The 20,795-nt window shown below is 45.2% G+C and overlaps 1 protein-coding gene across 9 annotated transcripts in view; it reads left to right on the top strand.

The window, feature by feature from the left end:
• The window catches only part of WNK2 (WNK lysine deficient protein kinase 2), a 169,027-nt gene that overhangs the window by 52,201 nt on the left and 96,031 nt on the right, over positions 1-20,795 (top strand). For all 9 annotated transcript variants that reach the window (XM_075006122.1, XM_075006126.1, XM_075006125.1 and 6 more), the window contains exons 3-5: positions 3,518-3,690; positions 4,705-4,925; positions 7,676-7,833. In XM_075006122.1, the coding sequence (XP_074862223.1) occupies positions 3,518-3,690; positions 4,705-4,925; positions 7,676-7,833 (552 nt within the window). The remainder of the gene's footprint in view (positions 1-3,517; positions 3,691-4,704; positions 4,926-7,675; positions 7,834-20,795) is intronic.

The raw sequence follows: 20,795 nt of genomic DNA, 5'->3' as shown, positions 1-20,795 counted from the left end.
TGGAACGTTCTTTACTTCCCTTATGCTCGCCGTTCAAGTGTTGGTAATTGGCACTGGCTTCCTTCTGAGGCTGATCCAGTAAGCAGCAGAAACTGTGATGCTGCTCCTCAGTAGAGCTCATTTATAGGTATTCTTTTGATTAAAAAAGTTCTGTAAAGAACCTGGGTAGGAACTCTGAAGATGGCTTGAAGGGAGGGTGGGAGAAGGTGTCAGGTTCTTTTGTCCCATTCGAAATGTGTGTGTTTCGTCAGTGTTCGCTCCTGAATACTTTTAACAGTCTTCAATCCCAATGCACATGGGCACACAATCAGCAGCCAGGGATACAGAATATAATTGCCTGTTGTATGTTTGCTTAACAATTAAAGTTACGCGTGAACTAGGGGAGGAAACTTTCTCTGGAGTGTCAGAAACCTAAGAGCTAGAATCAAAGAATACTGATCTGTAAAACATTCTAAATATAAAAAATTGTGTTCTGTTATTGTCCTCCCAGCTCCTGTCTTGAACCCTCCCCCTCCTGTATTCTTTCCTGACTCTCTCTAAGGGAATTTCTCCCTTTCCTCTTTAATTGGAGTGTGGCTGATTTATTCTACAGGGCTTAAATTAAAAGGCAACTCAGCAGTAGAGGAAGGACTAATGGGGTTGAAAGCACTTGTCAGGCTCTTCAGTGCACCATTTTTTAGCTTTCTTTAAAAGTGGCTTGATACAGAACAGCAGCCGTGAGGCTTCGTTACTGCCAGCTGTAGTTACTGTGGTGGACGCCTGGTGAGTACCAGTAGACCGGCTGTGAGTGTGTTGCTGCAAGCTTTGCCTTGCAATAAGGATCTGCCCCCGACAAGGCAAGCAGCTGCTTAGATGAAGGAGACTGTTGCTGTTGCCCTGAGCAACGTTAGCAGGAGTAACATTGCAACTGCTCAGTAAAATGTAGAGAACCTCTACAACCCCCCCACCCCAGCTTTTAGAGCAGTGTTTCCCAAACTTAGACTTTGGCTTATTGGCCTATCCCCTGTCCCAGTGCTGACCCAGTGCTTATCTGCTGATCTTTAGTCATTTATTTTCTGTCGCTCACCCCTTGAAATCCTGTCGAGTACCACCGGCGGTACTACATGTACCACGCTTTGGGCAACACTGTCCTAAAGGGTAGAGTTTCACCGCTTCTGTCTAAGGTAATAAGATGAGCTAAAACATGTAGCAAATCACAGCCTGGATTTTCTGAAAACTCTCTGCCAATATAAAGACAGCTTGTCTCTAGCCATGAGAATTCTTACGGCTGCGGAATTCTTTTTGCTGCAGATGCAGTGCGATTGTGTCAATATGACAATGGCATTATCTCCTTCGAAGTCCAAGTTAAAAATAAGCCAAGTAACAATTTAATTCACTAAGTGTATATTATTATCTGCGTCCTTCTAAGGCTGCTGATGAAAGCAAAATGTCCGAGATTGAAAAATGAACTAATTTTGAATCTGATAAAGGCAGTGATTTCTTAGTCTGAGTTTGGTCGGTAAGAAACAGCTCTGCCTTTTAAAGAGCTAAGGAGCTTTATTTCTAGGACAGACTTAATCTGCTTTAGAATCCGTGGGAGGTAAACTGACCACAGTTGTCATACAGCACCCAAGGGTTGTATGATAAATGAGTAAATATTAGGCTTGCTTCCTCTTTGCTTTTTTTATGATTTGTGAAGGTGGCTTGAAGGATTTTTAAGGGCCTCTGTGACTGCCTCTTGGTTGCAGGGGTAGCCAGGAGGTTCCCTCTACCGTGCTTCTCCTCCTTGTCTTTCCCACCCCAATCTGTCCATATCCCAAACACACGAGGAAGCTGGGCTGCCCCACTTCCCACTGGGGGAGGAGCTGAACTCCTGCAGTGGGAAGTGGTGTTGGAAAAGGGTATCCGTAAAGTAGCTGCAGTCCTCTTTCCCCTGCCAATCCTAAAAAAGCTCATCTGCCTCTGTGCCTGCAGGAAGATGCTTTTCCCCAGCAGATTTTTCTTTAGAACTTTATGCTGCGTGGAAGCCAGAAAGTTGACCTGAAGAGGTACTGCTGTACTGATGCTACCCCAAGAGTCAGGAGTTTGACGTTTTTAAGTCATTCCTTTTAAACTCTTGCATCTGTTTATTGTTGGGGCCTAAACGTTAGCTAGCAATTAAACCCCTTTGTCTTTTCAATTGGGATGGCAGACTTTAGACATCCCAGAGGCATCACAGATTCTCCTGGAGAGCATTGTTCTTGATTTTTCTGATCTTAAAAGCAGGCAAGAAACATTTTCAGGTACCTTTTTACAGCACAAGGTAGGTAACTGGCACAGAGGCCATTTTAAAATCTTTTTTCAGGTTGGATTTAGTGTAAAATAGCTTAAGCAAAGAGGCAGAATAGTGAACAAGCGGAAAAAGTGGCTCATTATTTTTGAGGTGGTATTGTCTAGGTTGTTTCCACAGCAATGGAAAAGACCATCCACTCGAGCAGGAGCCTTTATTCAGTGATGTACAGATTACAGGCCTGAGCTCTTAAAGCAGGAGTGGGGAACCTTTCGGATCCGGGGAGAAAAAGAAGACACTGCCTCATTCCTTGAGCACTCCAGTCCCAGAGTCTAGGGAGAGTGGGACTAGTAGGTTCTGGAGCCTGCGGTGGGGCCAAAAATGAGGGGTTTAGTGTGGGAGTGGGCTGGGGTGCGGGTCTGGTGCGAGGGAGGCTGCAGGAGCAGGTGAGAAAGCTGGGCAGGAGTAGAGGTGCAGGAGCTGGGAGGCACTCCTGTGTCCCCCAGCGCTCCCATGCACCATCCCCTGCTGCTCTGTTTGGCTGCTATTACAGCCAATTGGAGCGGGGGTGGTAAAATCTCCAGGCAGCGCTTTCCTATGCTGCCATTCCCTAGCCAGGGGAAGGGAAGCATCAGCACACAGAGGTGCTTCTTCCCCCACCCACCAGGCAGTGCCTGTGGGCTGCATCCAGCCCCAGCTTGCCTGACTCGAGCCCACAAACCTCCAGGCTCCACGCCCGCTACCTTGCAGTGAGCCAGAAGCTGGGGGCTTAGGGGGTGAGCCTCAGTAACCTGATCAAGTTAAGCTGCTACCCAGATCTGGCCTGTGGGCCGTAGGTTCCCCACCCTATCTTAGAGCCTTAAGCATTCTCAATTGTAAATGATACCATCAGGAGTTTAGGGGGACTCCACCCATCTGAAAATCAGGCCCTGCACTTCTTGGTTCACTCTTTCCCATTAACAGTACTTACATAGTTCAACTGTGCGATTTTAGTGGGGCCTCCAGAAGTGAAAATGGAAATCAAAGGCTCTAAAATTGCATCACACAGACACTTTTTGGATATGGGACTGCTTGACCTTTACCTCAGCTCAGAGACCTAGTTTAATGATGACCAGAACTCAGTTTGAGGCTTTTATAGTTTTTATAATCATCACATTTGACCCCAACAGAAAAGGAACTTAGCCTAGTCAAAACCATAGTAAATGATGTATAGATAATAAAAAGGAAAATGTTTTAATCCATACTAATAATGTTTATTTTGGATTGTAGGACAGAAAATTGACAAAAATAGAGAGACAAAGATTTAAGGAGGAAGCAGAAATGTTGAAAGGTCTTCAGCATCCAAACATTGTTAGATTTTACGACTTCTGGGAGTCCTGTGTAAAAGGAAAGAAATGTATTGTGCTGGTCACCGAATTGATGACTTCTGGAACACTGAAAACGTGAGTACTGTGCTCCTGGTGACACATCTAAGAATAGCTGCAGAAATTGTAAGATAAATACAGCCGTAGACTGTCTGAAAAAAGGCATCTCGACCAAAATCTGATCTTCTTTCTCCATTCAGTCATTTATCCCTATATTGGAACTCTGTTGATTTGAGAGCAGAATTTCAGCACCCTTTTCTCCCTTCTGATCGGCTGTTTCAGTTATGTAGCTATCAGCAGTTCTCGCCTTTGTTTTCCACTGTGCACGTGAAGCACTGTCTGTTGTTGTGGGTAGCAGTTTTGTTTGCTTGGTTTGGTTTTGGGGTTTGGCATTGTTTGTTTTATAAAACTGCAATGAAATAGTTCTTCAGCTGAGGCTGGTGGGGAGGAATTCATTTTTTGAAGCGAGAGCTGCTCCAGGTTATCTCCTAAACAGCACTAATTAATAGCCTGTAGTACTGACCCTGTTCAGTTGGTTATAAAGCAGTTGGCACAAACTTTGCAACAGATTTTCCTCCCTGATGGGAGTAATACACATCACTGCACATCTCCAACGCGCCACTCAGCAAGCGCGGTAACAGCTTTGAAGTTCCTCCTGGACTCGTCCTCCATATCTGCAGTAAAGTTCTGCGTCTCAGACTAAAGCTACAAAGGCAGATCTGCAGTACGCAGGTCAAAGGTTTTCCATCGCATGCTAATCTGAATACTTAAAACACTCAAGTTCTAGATAGGTATCGGCATAAAACAAATTGTTTTACTAATGAACTTTAATACATCTGAATATTGGTTGTGTTTATACCAGGGAAGCTTAATACAATGAATGATTTCCAAAAAGGAGAGAGAGATCTCAGTTCCTTCCTTAGAGGGCACAATTTCCTTTCGCCATGATGCTGTTTTTGAGCTGCTGTTGGTACTAGAGACTAATCTCTATTTTAAACAAGGTCACAATTTTGTCCATTGTAAAACCTTTAGAGTTTTGGAGAATGCTTTCTTTTCCTGATCCCTCCTGCTCTGTGTGTGTGTTTGCTGCAGGTATCTGAAAAGATTTAAAGTGATGAAACCAAAAGTTCTTCGTAGCTGGTGCCGACAAATCCTGAAAGGTCTACATTTTTTGCACACAAGAACTCCACCAATCATTCACAGAGACCTGAAATGTGACAATATTTTTATTACGGGACCGACTGGATCTGTGAAAATAGGAGACTTAGGTCTGGCAACCCTCAAAAGAGCATCATTTGCCAAAAGTGTTATAGGTAATCCTTCTAGTCTGCATTGCTGCCCTTCTTGTTCTGGTCTGGTTGGAGGGGCTGTTCCTATTTTCATTGTTTGTTTCATTTTAGTGTTCATACAGTTATCCTTTCGCTGCAGAGGTGAAGGTGGCTGTGTGGTGAAACACTTTACTGCTTAGGAAAAATGTCAATTTGTAGTCTCTGTATCTTTAAAATATTGCTGTGGTCTGGTAAATTCTCTTCTAAATGAAAACAGTAGAAGCTTCCCAGCTTCTTCTAAATTAAAACAATTGTTAACGTCTTCTCATCAGACCCTCAGCATAGGTAATGTTTGACGACTTCTTAATTATCTATGTCTTATTCTAAAAAAGCGAGTTACTGGTTCAGCATTCATTCTTGCCTTTTGAGATAAACGCATTTGCTGCAGCCCTACATTTAATAGCACTTGCGGATGTTATGCCATGTAGAGTAGGTAAGTGTCTTAAAAACAAAGATCAGTGTCCTGGAACATGAGCATTTCCATAGCTTTGCTCAGTTCCACCACATCGTTTTCAATTAGAGTTCTAAAACTTTCACCAAAGAGGCTGATGTTTTTCAGGGTCCTCAGTCTCCCAAAGGTGAATGGGGAAGTTGGAGTGAAAAGGGTTAAACTGTTTGGGTGTGATGTCCCTTTTCCTCAGTTGTCACTTTTCCCACTCAAGTTCTACAGGAACTTCATCAGTGCCAAAGTGGCTGGGGTTGAAAAGTTAAAATGTAGCAGGGGAATACTGTCCATAAGCGCTTTCCTGAACCAGGGCCCAGCTGTGTGCTGAAGTTTCATGTCCTCTGGATTAAGAGCACTTCCTTAAACGAGGTTTTCCTTAGAAGGGCCTTTGAGTGTTCTGGTTGGGAACTGGTTTGTTTTTTAAAGTGGTCTTAGGTTTCAGTAGAGTAGCAGTTCCAGCTACAACGCTTAAATGCTCTAAAATTGAATTTATGCTCAGAAAGAAGCTTTTAGGCTTCTGGAGGAATGGATAATATCTTATCATAGCAAACTGATCCTGTTCTTCAGTCATCAAAACAGTGTGCTCTTTTTGCAAAGTAATTGCTTAAGTAATTCTTTTGTGTCCTAAAGATTAATAAAAGGATACCTTTATTTATAATTACCAATATATTGGGATTTGAAATTCAGCATATAGGTGTTAGACTGATATCATTGAGAGTAATGTCGCTGCTGACATTTTCTGGCCAGATTCTCAGCTTATGGAAATCTGTCTAACTCCATGGATTTTAGTGAACCTATGCTGAGTTAAACCAGCTGAGGATCTGGCCCTAGATTTTGATATTGGAAGGATTTTTCCACACAAGAGGAAAGTTTTACATTCAGCCATTTTCCACCCTCGCAGATGCCACTACTACCATGAATTCAGTCAAGGAATCTGTGGGCTGTTAGAATTTTTGCCACTGAACTATCAAAACTGCTGAGAGCTGATCTAGACAAGATGTTAGCAAAAATGCACGAGGCTGCTGGCAATTTGTCTGCTCTAGTAGTGGTAGCAGTGGAGGGAAATTGTTGACTTACTGTGACTTTTAAACCCTTATAGTCCACGTGGAGTATTGGTTATCTACAAGTCTCATCCACTTCACTCTGTCTTGGGACCAGATTTCTAGCTGATCCCAGGAGTACCCCAGTTGTTGTCATTTTAATCTCAGTAGATCTTCTGCATGTTGTCCGAGGTCTTCCTCTCTTGCATTTTCCTTGCGGGTTCCCTTTGAGAGCTTGACAGACTATGCTGGATGGTGTTTTCCTCAGAATTTATATCTTGCTAAAGACTAGGGGATGATATGGACCATTAGGAGTCCTTCAGAAACCTTTTGCTCAGAAGTTAACAGAGCTAAAATGTGCAACACTCCTTCTTTGCATGCTTTCATTAGATCCCTAGCTGATGGAAATTACTGTTACCTTAGTGAGAAGATTCATTTTCATCTTAAGAACTGACTCATTCACTGTTCTTGCATCTTTTCTGGTATTAATTTTGTTAAGAAAATTATACTGTATTACAGACTCCCACCACCCAAGCGTAAACTATTCCATGACTAGATGCAGTTCCTTGAATAAGTTGGTTGAAGCAAACGCTCGTGCTAATGGTATGAGTTCAGTTCTGTAGGCCTCACTGTTCAAAGTAATTGTTATTTGTGGGCTCTTTGACAAGAGTTAAACAACTGTTGTGACTGAATTTCCAGCTCTTGGTGGGAAGTGTGGGAGTAACTCAGCTAGCACTGGTGGTGTTAGTACCTCTATTTTTTCTTGATATGCTGTATAGAAAAGGGAGCTTTTGAAGGGTATCTAAGGAACAGTTTGTTATAAAGCTGCTAGTTTTAGTTATGAAAGAGTAAAAATTGGGCTTTATTTAAGGTTTATTGCAGCATGTCCAGTTTCTGCCAACCTAGCCCCACTGAGAAGGACTTTGAGTGGTTCTCTTCTTTTCTACTCACTGCTGTTGTGGTAAAATCAGACTTAATGCCTGCATTCTTCTTGTACGAAGTCATAGAAGTACTCAAGCTACCACACATTTCACCAAAAGATCAAATTGATAAATAATTACCACATATTTTGCTGGAAATGAACTGTAAACTGTTTAAACCAGATGTGAGGCTTCTTGTGTCTTTTTCCCTTCTCTGACCTCCCCTGTCTCCATAATAAATCATTGAGACTTTCACTTTATTCCCATGCCCTCTACCGTGTTTCACATCAGGTTTTGTGTCTAATTTAAATTCTTTCCTCCTGCGCCTAGGTACGCCGGAATTTATGGCCCCAGAAATGTATGAAGAACACTATGATGAGTCTGTTGACGTATACGCCTTTGGAATGTGCATGTTGGAAATGGCTACCTCAGAATACCCCTACTCAGAATGCCAGAATGCTGCTCAGATTTACCGGAAAGTTACCTGTGTAAGTGAGCTTTATTGGTGCATGTTCATTTTGATGGAGATTTTTTTTTGAGTCTGAAGCTAGTTGAGGTACTCTGCCTTTTAAATGACGCATGGCTTTGGCCTCAGACTTTTAAACAATACGCAGTTGTGGTGGAATACTAGTAGATGGAATTACACGTCTCCTTTCTCCTCTTTGGGAAGGAAGAAGATTGGCAGTTTATTTGGAAAGTCTAAAATTCCACGAGTCCATTTTGATTGAAGCACAGTGTAGGAGATTGCTGCTAGTGAGAAGAAGGACAAGACAAGCAAAATTTATAGGACATGTAATGAAGAAATTAAGACTTGAACACCTTGTAAGAATGGGGAAATTTAGATGGTAAACTGGGCAGGGGTAGGCAGCAAGAGAAATTATGAGGTAGTATTACTTCTTGGTTACAGTGCGTAAGCACTGTAAACATGCTAGAAAGCACTCAGAATAGACGCGGGTGGAAGGCCATGATCACCGACGCCAGTTGTCATGGCACTTAAGGAAGGAAGGAAAATTCTACAGCTGCATTATTATCTGGCATTTGGTTTTCCTATGGCTGCATAAGGCAAATTTTAATAATCTCTCTGTGCTCTTGGGTAACTTTATTATTGATTTTTGTCTACAGCAGTCAGAGTAGCGGGAGTAGGGAGCGCTATCCATTTTCCAAATGTGGACTGCCCAGTTTAACTGGGCTTCCCACGGTCCAGAATTACAGTGGACCCCTGACTTGCGCAGACTCCATTTAACGCTTTTTTTTATATTAATGCAAGTTGAGTCAAGGGGGGACTCTGCTTCCCTGTGCCCTGCCTTGCTGCTTACCCCCACAGGACCCAAGAACAACGTGCTGTTGTCCAGCTCTGGGGCTTCTCAGGAGACAGCTCCTGCTTCATGGCCGTTCGTGACTGCAGCGCCGGGGCGGGCGTGACAGGTGCTGGAGGGGGCTTGTGGCCCTCCTGCTCCAGCCAGTGGTTCTAGCTCCCCCTGCTGGCAGGCAGGGGTTGGGGTAGGGGTGGGGCAGGTCTGCCTCCTGCTCCAGCTGCTGTTCTCTCAGCATGCCTCCAGCTGCCTGGTCCCCACCTCCCTGCAAAGCTTTGAATGGCTTGGAGCCTGCGGTGGTCAGCAGGAGCGGAGCAGCCTCAGTGCTGCACAGGGGTCGCTTCCAGCGGGGGAGACAAGAGGGGAGTCACACATACAAGTGAGCCCAGGAGGAATGGGGGGCACCGGTGCTGCTGCCACCGCCTGGGCCTCCCAGAGCCGGGGCTGAGTCGACGGTGCGCAGTGCTGTGCCCCAGCCAGCTCCCAGCCCTGTTGCTGCCGGGGATTCCCCTGGTCCTGAGTTTAACGAAGTTTGAATTACACCTGGTTGCCCAGGAACGTAATTCTCGCGCAAGTCGGGGGGTTACTGAATTCCACACGCTCCTGGGAGAACAGGATAATTCCCACACTGCAGGCGCAATAGCCTTAGTCTACACTCTTAATCTTCCTGCATTGTGGCAAAGAATAAAACCTGATTCAGACCTGTGGCTCTAGAGCCTCCAGCCTGATAACTTCCTCTCTCCGCACTCATCTGTTCAAGAAGTTATCGGGTTACTTGAGAGGAAGGAGGCTGCGATTAATGGTGTTATAACTGCATTTGGGAGCTCGACAGAGTCGGTGAGTCTCCAAGTACACAACTGGGGACTGGCTCCACTGTATCTGCAGGAGGGAGGCTACATGGGAGGGGAAGGTGATCTGAAAGGGAGCCAGTAGCGATCACTTATACCACTGTGTGTGATCTTGTCCTGATCTCTCTGAATTAATCTGGAAACTACCTAAGCAAGCTCTGTGGCTTTAATGGGGACCTAAAGATCTCTAACCCTGCGGTGTCCCATACGTTCCCCACACACCACACAAGGCGAAGGGGGCAGCGTAGTGTGGCAATATACCGCTCGGGAGAGCCACACATGTGGGGTACCCTCCAGCCACTCGGTGCACACGCCCCACCCCATGGTGGGACAAGCATGTGGTGGTGGAGACAGATCCTCCAGCCCCAGTGGGCTCCAGCCATGGGGTGGCTGGTAAGGTGCAGCTTCAGCTCAGGGCGGCTTGGGTGGGTAATCTCATGGGGTGGGGAGGGAGAAGGGGCAGCACCTGGCTGGGGGGCGGGGGGTGCCTGGCTCTGAGGCAGGAGGCTCATGGCTGGTGGGGTGTGGGCTGCCTTTGTTTGAGGGGAGGCGTCCTGTGGTGATTGGTTAAATTTCTTTGGGACACACCACTGTTATAATCAGTGGAAAATCGCAACCTGCATAGAAACTGAAGTTGCCGCTCTACCAGTTTTACGGGGTGCAGTGGTTACCGTGAGGTGAAACCCGGAACAGGATGCTTTGTGTACATTGTTGTTTGCCCTGTTAGTTGTGCTCGGGTTTGTCCCAGGGTATAAGAGAGACAACATGGGTGAGGAAATATGTTCTTGGACCCACTTCTGATTTTGCAGAGGAGGGAGAGAGCAGAGCTCGCAAGCACACACAGTTCTTCTGGAAGACTCTGTGTAAACTCCAGAGTTTCTCTTTCCCCAAAGAAACTGATCCAGTGAGAGATATTACCTCACCCACCCTGACTTTCCTCATAGTGGCACATGCTGGCATGTGAAATATACCAGGCCTTTCTAGCCACTTCACTCACTTGGGTAAATATATGGAGTGGGATCCTCTCTCCCTGAGACCGGTGGTTCACCTGGGTAGAAGGAAGGCAGGAGAGGTTGCAGATCTTTGTTCCTAAGGACCTAGAACAGAGCGGGGAGGAAGAAGCAGCTGTGCCTCGAGGGAAGGCTCGAGCTGAGCTACGGGTAATGTTGCTTTTATTTCGAAAGCCAACCCCGAGCAGGTGGTGAGTGTCCACGTGCCACGTGGACTGAACAGGTTGAGCACACCTTCCGAAGGCAAGGCCCCGAAAGTGCAGCTGGTCTCTCTCCACCAGTCTCTGCCGAATGCCATATCCTGCCAGTCAGAGCTGCACCGCTCTGGTGACAGCACATCCATCTCAGTAATGCATGTGGATCAGCAGCCTCATCCTAGCAGCTGTGGGTGACTTTAGGTTCAGTACAGTCCCACCAATGCGAAGGTTTCTCACGGCCCATAAAGCTGGAAATTTCAGTGGCAAATCCAGAGATGCAAATAGCCATATTGTTTCATTTCACTTAATCCCTACCACAGTAGAGGAAGCCTTCATCTGGCACCCTGCTATGCACCCTTGCTTGATAAAACTGTAGTGCTTGTTATGGGCCTTCATAACTTAATCCCATATAGTCCACTGACATGGAACACCAGTCACTACTTATTGCCCTCTCTTTTGCTGTCAGATTTTCAGGCAAAGAGCCAGGAATCCTTGCTGGAGGGCCTTGTTTTTACAGATTGATTTCTGCTCTGCTGGGTGTAATGGTAACCATAGAAGTATGGATGAGACACATAGTTGGAAAAAGTGGCATTGGATTCACCATCAGCAAAGAGATCTTGTTGGAGCTTTCTGTGGCAATATGCTGACTGTCCGAGGCTGTAACTGAATAGTGAAGCAGTTCTGACATCTGTGTGAATAGTAATCCCTGGTGCAAGTTGCTAGAAACTCGTCTGTGATTCTGTCTCTAGAAACAAGTTTAATTTCTCAGATTTTGCAGTCGGGGGTTTGAAGCCCCTTAATTTTAGTAATCCAAATGCTGACTAAGAACGAGTTGGGGAACACTAATGAAGATGGCAAAGTGAATTCTGGGTTTCGTTCTGTTTAATGCCAAACAATGCAAAAAGAAATAGGGGGCAACAGAGAACACGCATTAGTGCAGCTAACTTTAAAGTGCTTTTGTGGTCAGCATATTTCCAATGGCCTTAGTTCTGAGGCTGTAATCTCATTTGCCATGCGTAGCTTGTTGTTTTTTTTCCCCATAGTCAGATTTACTTTGTGTTTAATCATTCTGCTAAGCAATTCTGATGTAGACAATAGAGTATATTTTGTGATAAAATATCTGACTTGGTGATCATTCCTTGCAGATCCAATCAAAATATTTATTTTACTGGTCCACTGCAGAATTTACAGCTGACGATGTCTTATTGACTTTAGAGGCAGGAGTCTGAAGATCATAACCCTATAATTTTAAAACATTCCTCTGAGGAAGTTGCTTTGTTCTCATCCTTTCCCTCTTACGAGTCTTAATGGATTTAATATTTTTTCCCCTATTTGCATTTGGCTTGTCCACATTTAAGCAACCCATCTTTTGTCAGAGATTGCTGAAACAGGCAAATAGTGTAATAAATCCCAGTCAATAGATTTATTCATATATATATATCATAGATCTTAGACCTACAGACTACCTGAATTGTTTACTGTTGTGCCTTGAAACAGATGAGTTTGGGATTGCATAGGTGCTCACCGTTAAAAGTCCTGTGATGAAATTTGGCTGGATTGGAAATTTTGCATTCTCTTCAGTGGGGGTGGCCATGATTTCACCCCCACAGTCCTGACACTTTATCTGTTCTGCATGAAGAGAAGATCTTCTTTTCAGGTACTCTGTAACTCCATGCAATTCACCCTGCTGGAGAAATGGGATTTTAGTGCGCAAGTACCATGTTCCCCACCAGTTTTTGATGATGGAGAAAAGTTTAAAAAAAAAATTCATGCTTCAGTTGGCGCTGGATATGATTTTTCAGACAGTATCCAACATATGGGCAGATCATTTTTTTCCCTCACTTTCAAAATGAAAGCACCTCTTTCTGTTGGGAGACAAAGCAACTTTCCTTGTTCAAGATAGCTTTGCGTGCAACACGGAATGTGCTAACACGAGATTATGAATAGTGCAGAACATACCCTCTATGGGTGTGTCACTTTCACTTCTCTGCAGAGTAAATTTGGGGGGGGTGGGATTCCCTCCAAATGCTGATTTAGGCCACCAGTAACCCACCATTTTTTAAAAAAAAAAAAAAAATAAGAGCCTTCTATACCAAGGAAAGGATTATGGAAGAGGTGCTGTCTTTCAGGCTAATATGGTTTAGGTTTAACTTTGACTTGTCTGACATCAATTATATGTTTCATAAAGTAGATGGTTATTGTTTCAGTAGAGCGATTCCCCTGGTGTAAAAATTATTGTATGTCTTTTTAGAGACAAGTGGTATGTCTGCACGGCAGCCTTATTTCGAAATAAGCTAGTCCAGAAGACCTATTCCAAAACAGCTTATTTCACAATAATGTTGCCACACACAAAAATGCATTTCAAATTAGCACTTAGCTATTTCAGAACACAGCCTCTCCACATAGAGCCTATTTTGAAATAGAGCATTAGATGCACTGTGACTTTTATATTGAAAGAGATTCTATTCCCTGTCCTAACAGCACCTATTTCAAAATAGCTATTTCGAAATTGGCACTATTCTTTGTTGAATGAGGTTTACCAATTTTGAAATAAGCCAACTGCCATTTTGAAATTATTTGGAAATAGCAGTTGGCATTGTGTAAATGGTAAGACAGTTACTTTGAAATAATGGCTGTTAGATCTTTTAGAATTAGCTTGGAGATCTGCTTTTTAATACCAGAAGTGTGCTTGGCTTTGCAGGGTCAAAGGCTTTTCATTTAGAGTCCAGTGTATTTTCTTCTGCAAACCTGGCCTGTGTTTGAAGAGTATGAGGAGCCTCCTTAAAAGTTTCTCATTTTTCTTGTTTGTAGTTTTTAAGATCTTGTGAAGAACGTCGTCAGGAAACATCCTTAGCCAGGAGGTAAAAAAAAGCTAACTCCCTTTCTGAGGTGGATGAGCTGGGTCTGCTTTTGTTGACGGAGGCAGCTGTTCACATTTCATACCGTTGTCTATAATGAGGTGTGCCCTATTGGGTCTACTTAGAACCTTGCTGCTATGTTTCCTTGGGAAGACTGAGAAAAGATTGATGGCTTTTATAAAATGATGAATGAGATGGCTCTTTTGATGTCAAATAAGAATGTGAGCAGCAGTGGTTCAGAAGAATGCAATAGTAAAAGAAGCAAGAAGAGCAGAACTGGATGTGAGCCGGCTTTGTTTAACATTAATTAATATGCAACCTTGTTATGAAATGTGACTCCCCAAATGCCTTCCCTTTTGTAGACCCACAGAAGCTTCTTTGATCTGGTTGAAAAATTCAAATACTGTTAAACCTGGATGTAACCTGTAGGTTCTTTCTACAGTCGTTGTCTAGATACTTTGTTAGATTCCCTCTTGAAAAGGCGGAAAACCAGGTAGGCTTCAGCCTTGGAAAAGAGTATGAAAAATGGGTACATAATAAGATTTTCACTTCCTTTAAGAAACAAACCACTAACTTGAGTACAGGTTGCTCCTCTCAAAGCTAGCACTCTCTCATCCAGCAGCACCCATGGTCTGGCAGGAGGACCTGAGGGCCTCACAGCAGGGCGGGGCCAGGAGCTGGAGTCCCTGCCTATATTGCGGTGGGCAGGGGTTGGCTGGAGCCCTGTGGCAGTTCCTGAGGGAGCATGGGTTGAAGACTGGAGTGCCAGGGAGGAAGACTGGAGGATGGGGCTGCATCAGTCCCAGAACACAAGGTTGTGTGGCTGTGGAAGCCTTAGGTCCGCCCTCATCCAGCAAATTCTCTTGTTCAGGACCTGTCAAGTCCCAAACATGCCAAATCAGGGAGGTGCAACCTGTACTTGGGCTCTAAACAGGGATCTGTACTCATAAAAACCCAAAACAAACAAATAAAAATTTTAAAAAACCTGTTGGTTTGACTGAACTCTATACTGGAAGACCAGGCTGGGGGAAGTGAAAGGAAACAAGAGAATAGTAGTAAACAGATTAAACAAAAATATTAGGACTATTACTACTTTCTGAACTGGGCTTTGCACTGTGCTGCAATCCAGGCATGTTATAAGACATGTTTTAAATTATTTCTAATGACTTATTTAGGTTTAACAATTTTAAAAAGCTCTGAGTTCACCTAATAGCACTCAGACTTCACCACCACCCATTAACTGTACGTACTAATACACGGATAAGCTCTGTGCTCAGCATTAAATGATGAAAAGGAGATAACTTACCTCAGCTAGCAAACAGAGTAAAACCCCAGTTATCCGACATAATGGGGACAGACCCATGGTGCCATATCCAAAAATGTTAGATAAGCTGGGAGTGGCGTGGGAGGTCATGGAGGGGTAGATCGGAAGGCACCTACCTGGGCTCCTGCTCAAATTATGGTGGCCAGCTCCCAGGGCTGCAGGCTGCTTCAGAGCATCTCCCCCAGGGCCAGCTGCTCCGCTGGTCCCAAGGAGCTAAGACCTGTCTGGTCCCAGGCCGCCCCATCTGGCCCTGGGGAGGACAAACCTGGTGGCTGGGGCATGCAGCCCAGGTTGCCCCAGATGGACAGCTCCAGGGTGCAGAGCTCCAGCTGAGTCCAGAGCCTGCACCATCACCAGCCCCAGTGCACGGAGCCCCAGATGGCCAGCGGTGGGCTGCCAGCTGCCCCGGGCTAGCTCCCTGGAGTCGGCTGCCACCAAGTGCGGGGCTGCCGGTGGCTGGGACATAGAGCCCCCCACTGGCTCGTTCCAAGGCATGGAGCCTGGATGGGCTGATGGCTCCCAGGCAGGCAGCCCCTGCTCCCCTGGCAGGCAGTCACTCCCAGCCCAGGTGGGGAGCTGTTCCTGGGCCCCGTAGGGCTTCCAGCTGCCCAAGGTGTGCTACTAGCTGTGTGGTGCTGGGGGATATTATCCAATCCCCAGTTATCAAACATTGCATTTCCTTGCACGCGGCCTGAGGCAGCGTCAGATAAAATGGGGTGTTGAATATCTGGGGGTCAGAAAATCGGGGTTTTCCTGTGTATGAAGAAGCCCCTAATTTCTCTAGATTTTCCCCCCATCCATACGTTCTCTGGTCCTATCCTGGAACATCCCTCATCCTTTCCCATCAAGGGGTGCATGGTACACAGAGATGCATGTGGCCCCTGAGCCAGCTTCACTGAGAGTGTGTGGAGGTGTGGTAGGGAGGAGTCTACAAGAGGGTCCTGCTGGGCTGCTGGCAGGGAGCTGCCTAATGGGAGTGTCTCCTGGCCAGAGCCTGCACCTGGCATCCCATTCCTTCCCCCAGACCCACCCACCCTGGTCCCAGGTTACAATCTAAACCCTCCTGGATCCTGCACCCCCAATCCCCTTCCCCAGGTCCCAGCCACCTCCCAGATCCTGCACCACCTCCTACATCCCTTCTCCAGGTCAGTATCCTCTCCTGCACCTATAGTCCCTGCACAACGCCCTTCTTCACCCAAATTCCCTCCCAGGCCCCACACCTTCTGCTGCACCCCAGTCTCCTACCCCAAGCACCTTTGGCACCCCTCTCTCCATCCCAAGCCCCGCACCTTCTCTGTTTAAAAATCATGGAAGAATGCGGCCCTTGATCTTTACCAAAGTCCTGGAGTGGTTCCCCATCAAAAATTCTTACCGATCTCTGTTCGAACGGCTGCTTTTTCTGGCTCTGTGGGCATGTCACTGTGAGCTTTTGCATAAATTGTATTGCTAAAGCAGCAGCCATTTGCATGTAAATGGGTAACACTCTTGTGGGAGTGTTTTTAAAACAGTTGGAGGCTTCTTGCTGGGTTGCTAACTTGGCACTGAGCTGTTACCCTTTATTTACCTATTGCTAGTGCCGCAGTGCCTTGGAGCCCCAGTCATGGACCAGGACCCCCTTTATGCTAGGTGCTGTACAAACAGACTCTGCCCCTATAAAATTACGTATGAGAGACAAAACGTGGAGACAGACTGAAGCAGAAGAAGCAGTGAAACAGCGCGGGCTGGTCTGAGCAGTCTGATGGGCAGCAGTCTCCTCAAGCCAGCTGGTTGGCTGCTCTTGTAGACCTTGGGACAAAGGAGAATTTTAAGCAGAGATTTGCCACAGGGGGAGGTGGCTTTGCAGAATTGCAGAGGGCACACCTGTGTGTGAGGGCCACTAAGCTGTTACAGCATTTGGCAAGGTGAGGCTACCCCTTTAAAATGCTGGTCCCAAAGCAGTATTTAATTCAGTCACAGAGCTGCTGCTCACTGTTACTTATTGGCTGGGTCTACACTACCAAAATAACTACGAAGTTGCTTACTTCAAAGTAGAGAGTCTACAAGCACCCGACTTCCAAGTTATACTTTGAAGCAGGGCAGTAGGCCATTCCTGGGAATGAAGTAAGGACTTTGAAGTTGGGCTCCCTACAACAAAATTAGCATTGAAATAAGGGAAGATGTGCATTGACTCTCTGCTGGCTATTTTGAAGTAGTGCCTAACTTCAAAGTTAACTTCAAAGTTAGTTCCTAGTGTAGATGCGCCCATTGTGTTCTATACTCACAGCTGTTGGTCAAACAGGGCCTTCTGTCATATGAGACGTTTCTTATAGCAGCAGAGTTATTTTCTAGTCAGTGGTTCTCAAACTGTAACAAACTGGGGACCCCTATTTTGATTTAAAATTTTGGGGGACTCCACCACCCCTTCTCTAAGGCCCGACTCCTCTGAGCTCTCACCCTCATTCTGCAGGACACAGGAGGCACTAGGTGATGGGAAGAGTTGATCAGCTGGCCCAGTTTGCCTAAATGGGAAAAGCTCATGCTGACTGCCTAACCAGGTTAAACTGAGATGTGCTGAGATGTGTGTTTCCTTCATGGCTAGCCCGTATGAAGATACTTATGGGACAAGCTTGGACTATAACAAGAAGCAGGAATATTTTTCCAGAAGCACAACTAGATATGTAAACAAAGCATTTCTCTTGGGGAAGCTATGCCAATTAATGAAAGGTTCCTCATTAGTATGTCCACAGTTGTCTCCGTTGTCATGTTTTTTTCATTAAATTGGTATGTTCACATGAGTTCTCCAGCAAGCCCTAAGCCATAACCTGTTATGGTTTTGATTACCCATTCTTTCTGACAAGTATAATCAAGATGGAAGTTGCTGATGGCTTTTAGTGAACTGCAGTAGCTGAAAAATGTATCAGTCTGTGTCACATTGCTTTCCACTATGAAACTGCAATGAATAGATTTATCGAAACACAAGTTCCTTTACTGGGATCACCAGTCTCATTTTCTGGGCTTGGCCAGTTCTACAATTTGAGGGTCCAGGGTTTTGGTGCGAGGAGATTGGGCAGAGACTTTCTTTCCTTCTGGCCAGAGGTGCGATTGTGGCGGGAGACAGAAGGAATACTGTCCATCCCACCTGAAAAGCTAAAATGAGATGTCACTTGCCAGTTGTTCAGATCTTCGTAATCTCCCTGGATGCATCTACACTTGCGTTCCTCTTTTGAAAGAGGTATGCAAGTGAGGGAAATCAAAAATGCAAATAAGGTGCATATTTGGCACCTCACTTGCATATTCTTATTTCGAAACAGCTTCTTTCAAAAGAGGAAAACCAGTGTAGATGCTGCTCTTTTGAAAGTAAACCCCATCTTTGAAAGAATCCTTAATCCCATTAAATAACGGAAAGGATTCTTTCGAAGATGGGGTTTACTTTCAAAAGAGCCGTGTCTACACTAGTTTTCTTCTTTTGAAAGAAGCTCTTTTGAAAATGCAAATAAGGTGCATATTTGCATATTGGCACTTCATTTGCATATTTCTTTCTCCCTCATTTGCATACCTCTTTCGAAAGAGGAACGCAAGCATAGATGCACCCCCTTTGTGCACTTTGGTCAGTACACACCCACAGTGGGTACAGGAGTTCACACCCTGTTGAGATGTAGGGCAGTTCAGTTCAGAGATACTCAGGCTGTGCGCTGCTCTCATAACAGAGGGTTCCTTAACAGTCTGAAGAGCTGAAGAGTGAAATTTTGTTGAACAAAAGGTTTGGTTTTGGAGTAGCAGTGGGCATCCAGAGCAAAAAGGTACTGCCTCATTGAGCCACAGTGAACCTGCCCTTCTCCCCATCCTTTGGCCTTTTTGCAAAAGGGCCAGCACACAGGTTGGGTGCTCTTTGGGGGCTCCATGCTCTGCAAGGCTCTGAACAGTTTGGTATTTGCCTAGTCCATGGGGCAGATTTGATAAATAGCTACTAGAGTTCTTCGAGCTCTTCTCGTTCAGCCACGACTTATACCTACCCGGGTAGTGGGTATTTAATATTCTCTTCCCAGTACAAGTCTCTTCTCCTTTGCAGAGCGCATGAATAAAATACTACTTCACGGTGAGTCCTGTTATAAACTACTAGTTGAATACCGGCTAAGTCTGATAGTAGCATACTGTGATACGACACTGTTCTGTGTGAAAGAGTTTCCCCCTGAGATAACTAAAACCATTCAGAAGCCAAGACACTTAAAAATATTTGGCATGTAGCTCTTTCTTGAGAGTTTGGTCGTACAAGAGATGTTTTAAAGGAACACAGTCAAACTTTAAAAATAATCTTTTCTTGTGTTGTTAAAAGTAACATTGGACATCACTGTAACTAAGCGATTAAAATACCTTTTTAAAATTCATGGGATGTGTTTGGCATGTTCCTTTATCCAGTTTCTTTCTTAGATTATAGAGTCAGCTCTTTTCTTCTGTTTGGGTCTTCCGCATCCCCACAGAGGGGAAAGGAAATATTCCTAAAATTATGGTAAAACCACAAAATTGACAGGAAGATTCAGAAGTAGATGCAGTGATTGTATAAATGCTTTTAAACTCATTTGTTTTAAAAAGTAGCTAGACATTAGTTTGAACAATTTCTTTCTTTAATCTCCAGGTCACTGGTTCCCACAGTCTCAGGTCAGTTGCCACAGCTGTAGAAATAAAGGGTATTTATTAGATCTTCCAGCCCATCGTCTTCCAAATGCAAAATTGTTCCCTCTGGCGAACTTTTTAGTGTAGTGCTGTGTCCTAGTTTTTATTATCCCAATAATTCTACCACTTCATTCGGAGTCTGTTGAACAGCCTGTTGCAGTATTGCCAACCCAATGAGTTTAAATCATGAAATTAAATATTGTACACAAAGAAGTACTGCTGGACTCATTTTATTTGCCTTGTAGTTTTTGAACCTTTTTGACAGGCACACTGGGGACACACTTTCAAGAATTTGTCCCCAGATCATTAAGCCTGTAAATTTGCCTTTTTTTTTTAAAAATGAGAGCTGAGATTTTAAAAATAAAACAGGAGCTTGAGCTTTAAGAACAGCAAATGTCGTGAGGCTTACAATAACATTGCAAGAATTGCTACTGTAGTTATTAACCGACTTTCTGAAATTTTTTCCAGATCTCCAACCTAATCTTTTGTTTTCTGGCAGCACAATAAATACTTCCTATCTTTAGTGCAATACACCCTCAATTTAGTGGACCCTGATATAACGGGCTTCAGAAGTAACAGGTACTGTCTGCTAGTCCCTCTGCTCCCGTCCCAAATACACGCCGGAGACTCACCAGAGCTGCTGCTGGGGTGGAGGAGCTGCAGAGTGGCTGGGGATGCTTTGGCTAGTGGGGCCATGACAGCTGCTGGGGCCACTTGGGCCAGAGGAGTTGAGGGGGGGAGGCGCTGCGGAGGGTTTCTCCACGGTGGAGCTCTCCTCTCCCAGCCCTGTGTGCATGGAGCATGTCTGTACCTGGCTGCCGCCGCCTGAAATGGCACTGAGCAGCAGCCATGGTGTCAGAGGCTGCTGCCGTCCCCTTGGTGGCTTGGAGCCGGGGACTGGAGGAGCCACAGCGCTGAGAGCTGCAGGAGGTGGAAGGAGCCAGGCCGGCATTCAGCTCCTCTCCTGGTAATTGGGAGAGGAGGATGGAGGTGTGAGGGGAAGAATGGGGACGGGAAGGGGGGCAGAGGACAGGAGCGAATGGTGGGCTGGGAAGGTCAGTGCATCATCATACAATATAACCAGGTCAAGTGGACTTTTGGCATTAACAGACGCCCCTTCCCCCATATTAGTCTGTTAAATCGAGGGCTTACTGTTTGGCACATTTTAAGATACATGTCTAGGCTGTTAAATTACTTTCCTCCTCCTTCTCTTTCCCTGATTATCATAATGTAGTCAAGTATTTGCGGTC

The sequence above is a fragment of the Carettochelys insculpta genome, chromosome 11, assembly GCF_033958435.1.
Source record: "Carettochelys insculpta isolate YL-2023 chromosome 11, ASM3395843v1, whole genome shotgun sequence".
In the NCBI taxonomy this organism is placed as follows: Eukaryota; Metazoa; Chordata; order Testudines; family Carettochelyidae; genus Carettochelys; species Carettochelys insculpta.
Note: the sequence above shows the minus strand (reverse complement) of the source record. Positions and strands in the feature narration are given on the sequence as shown.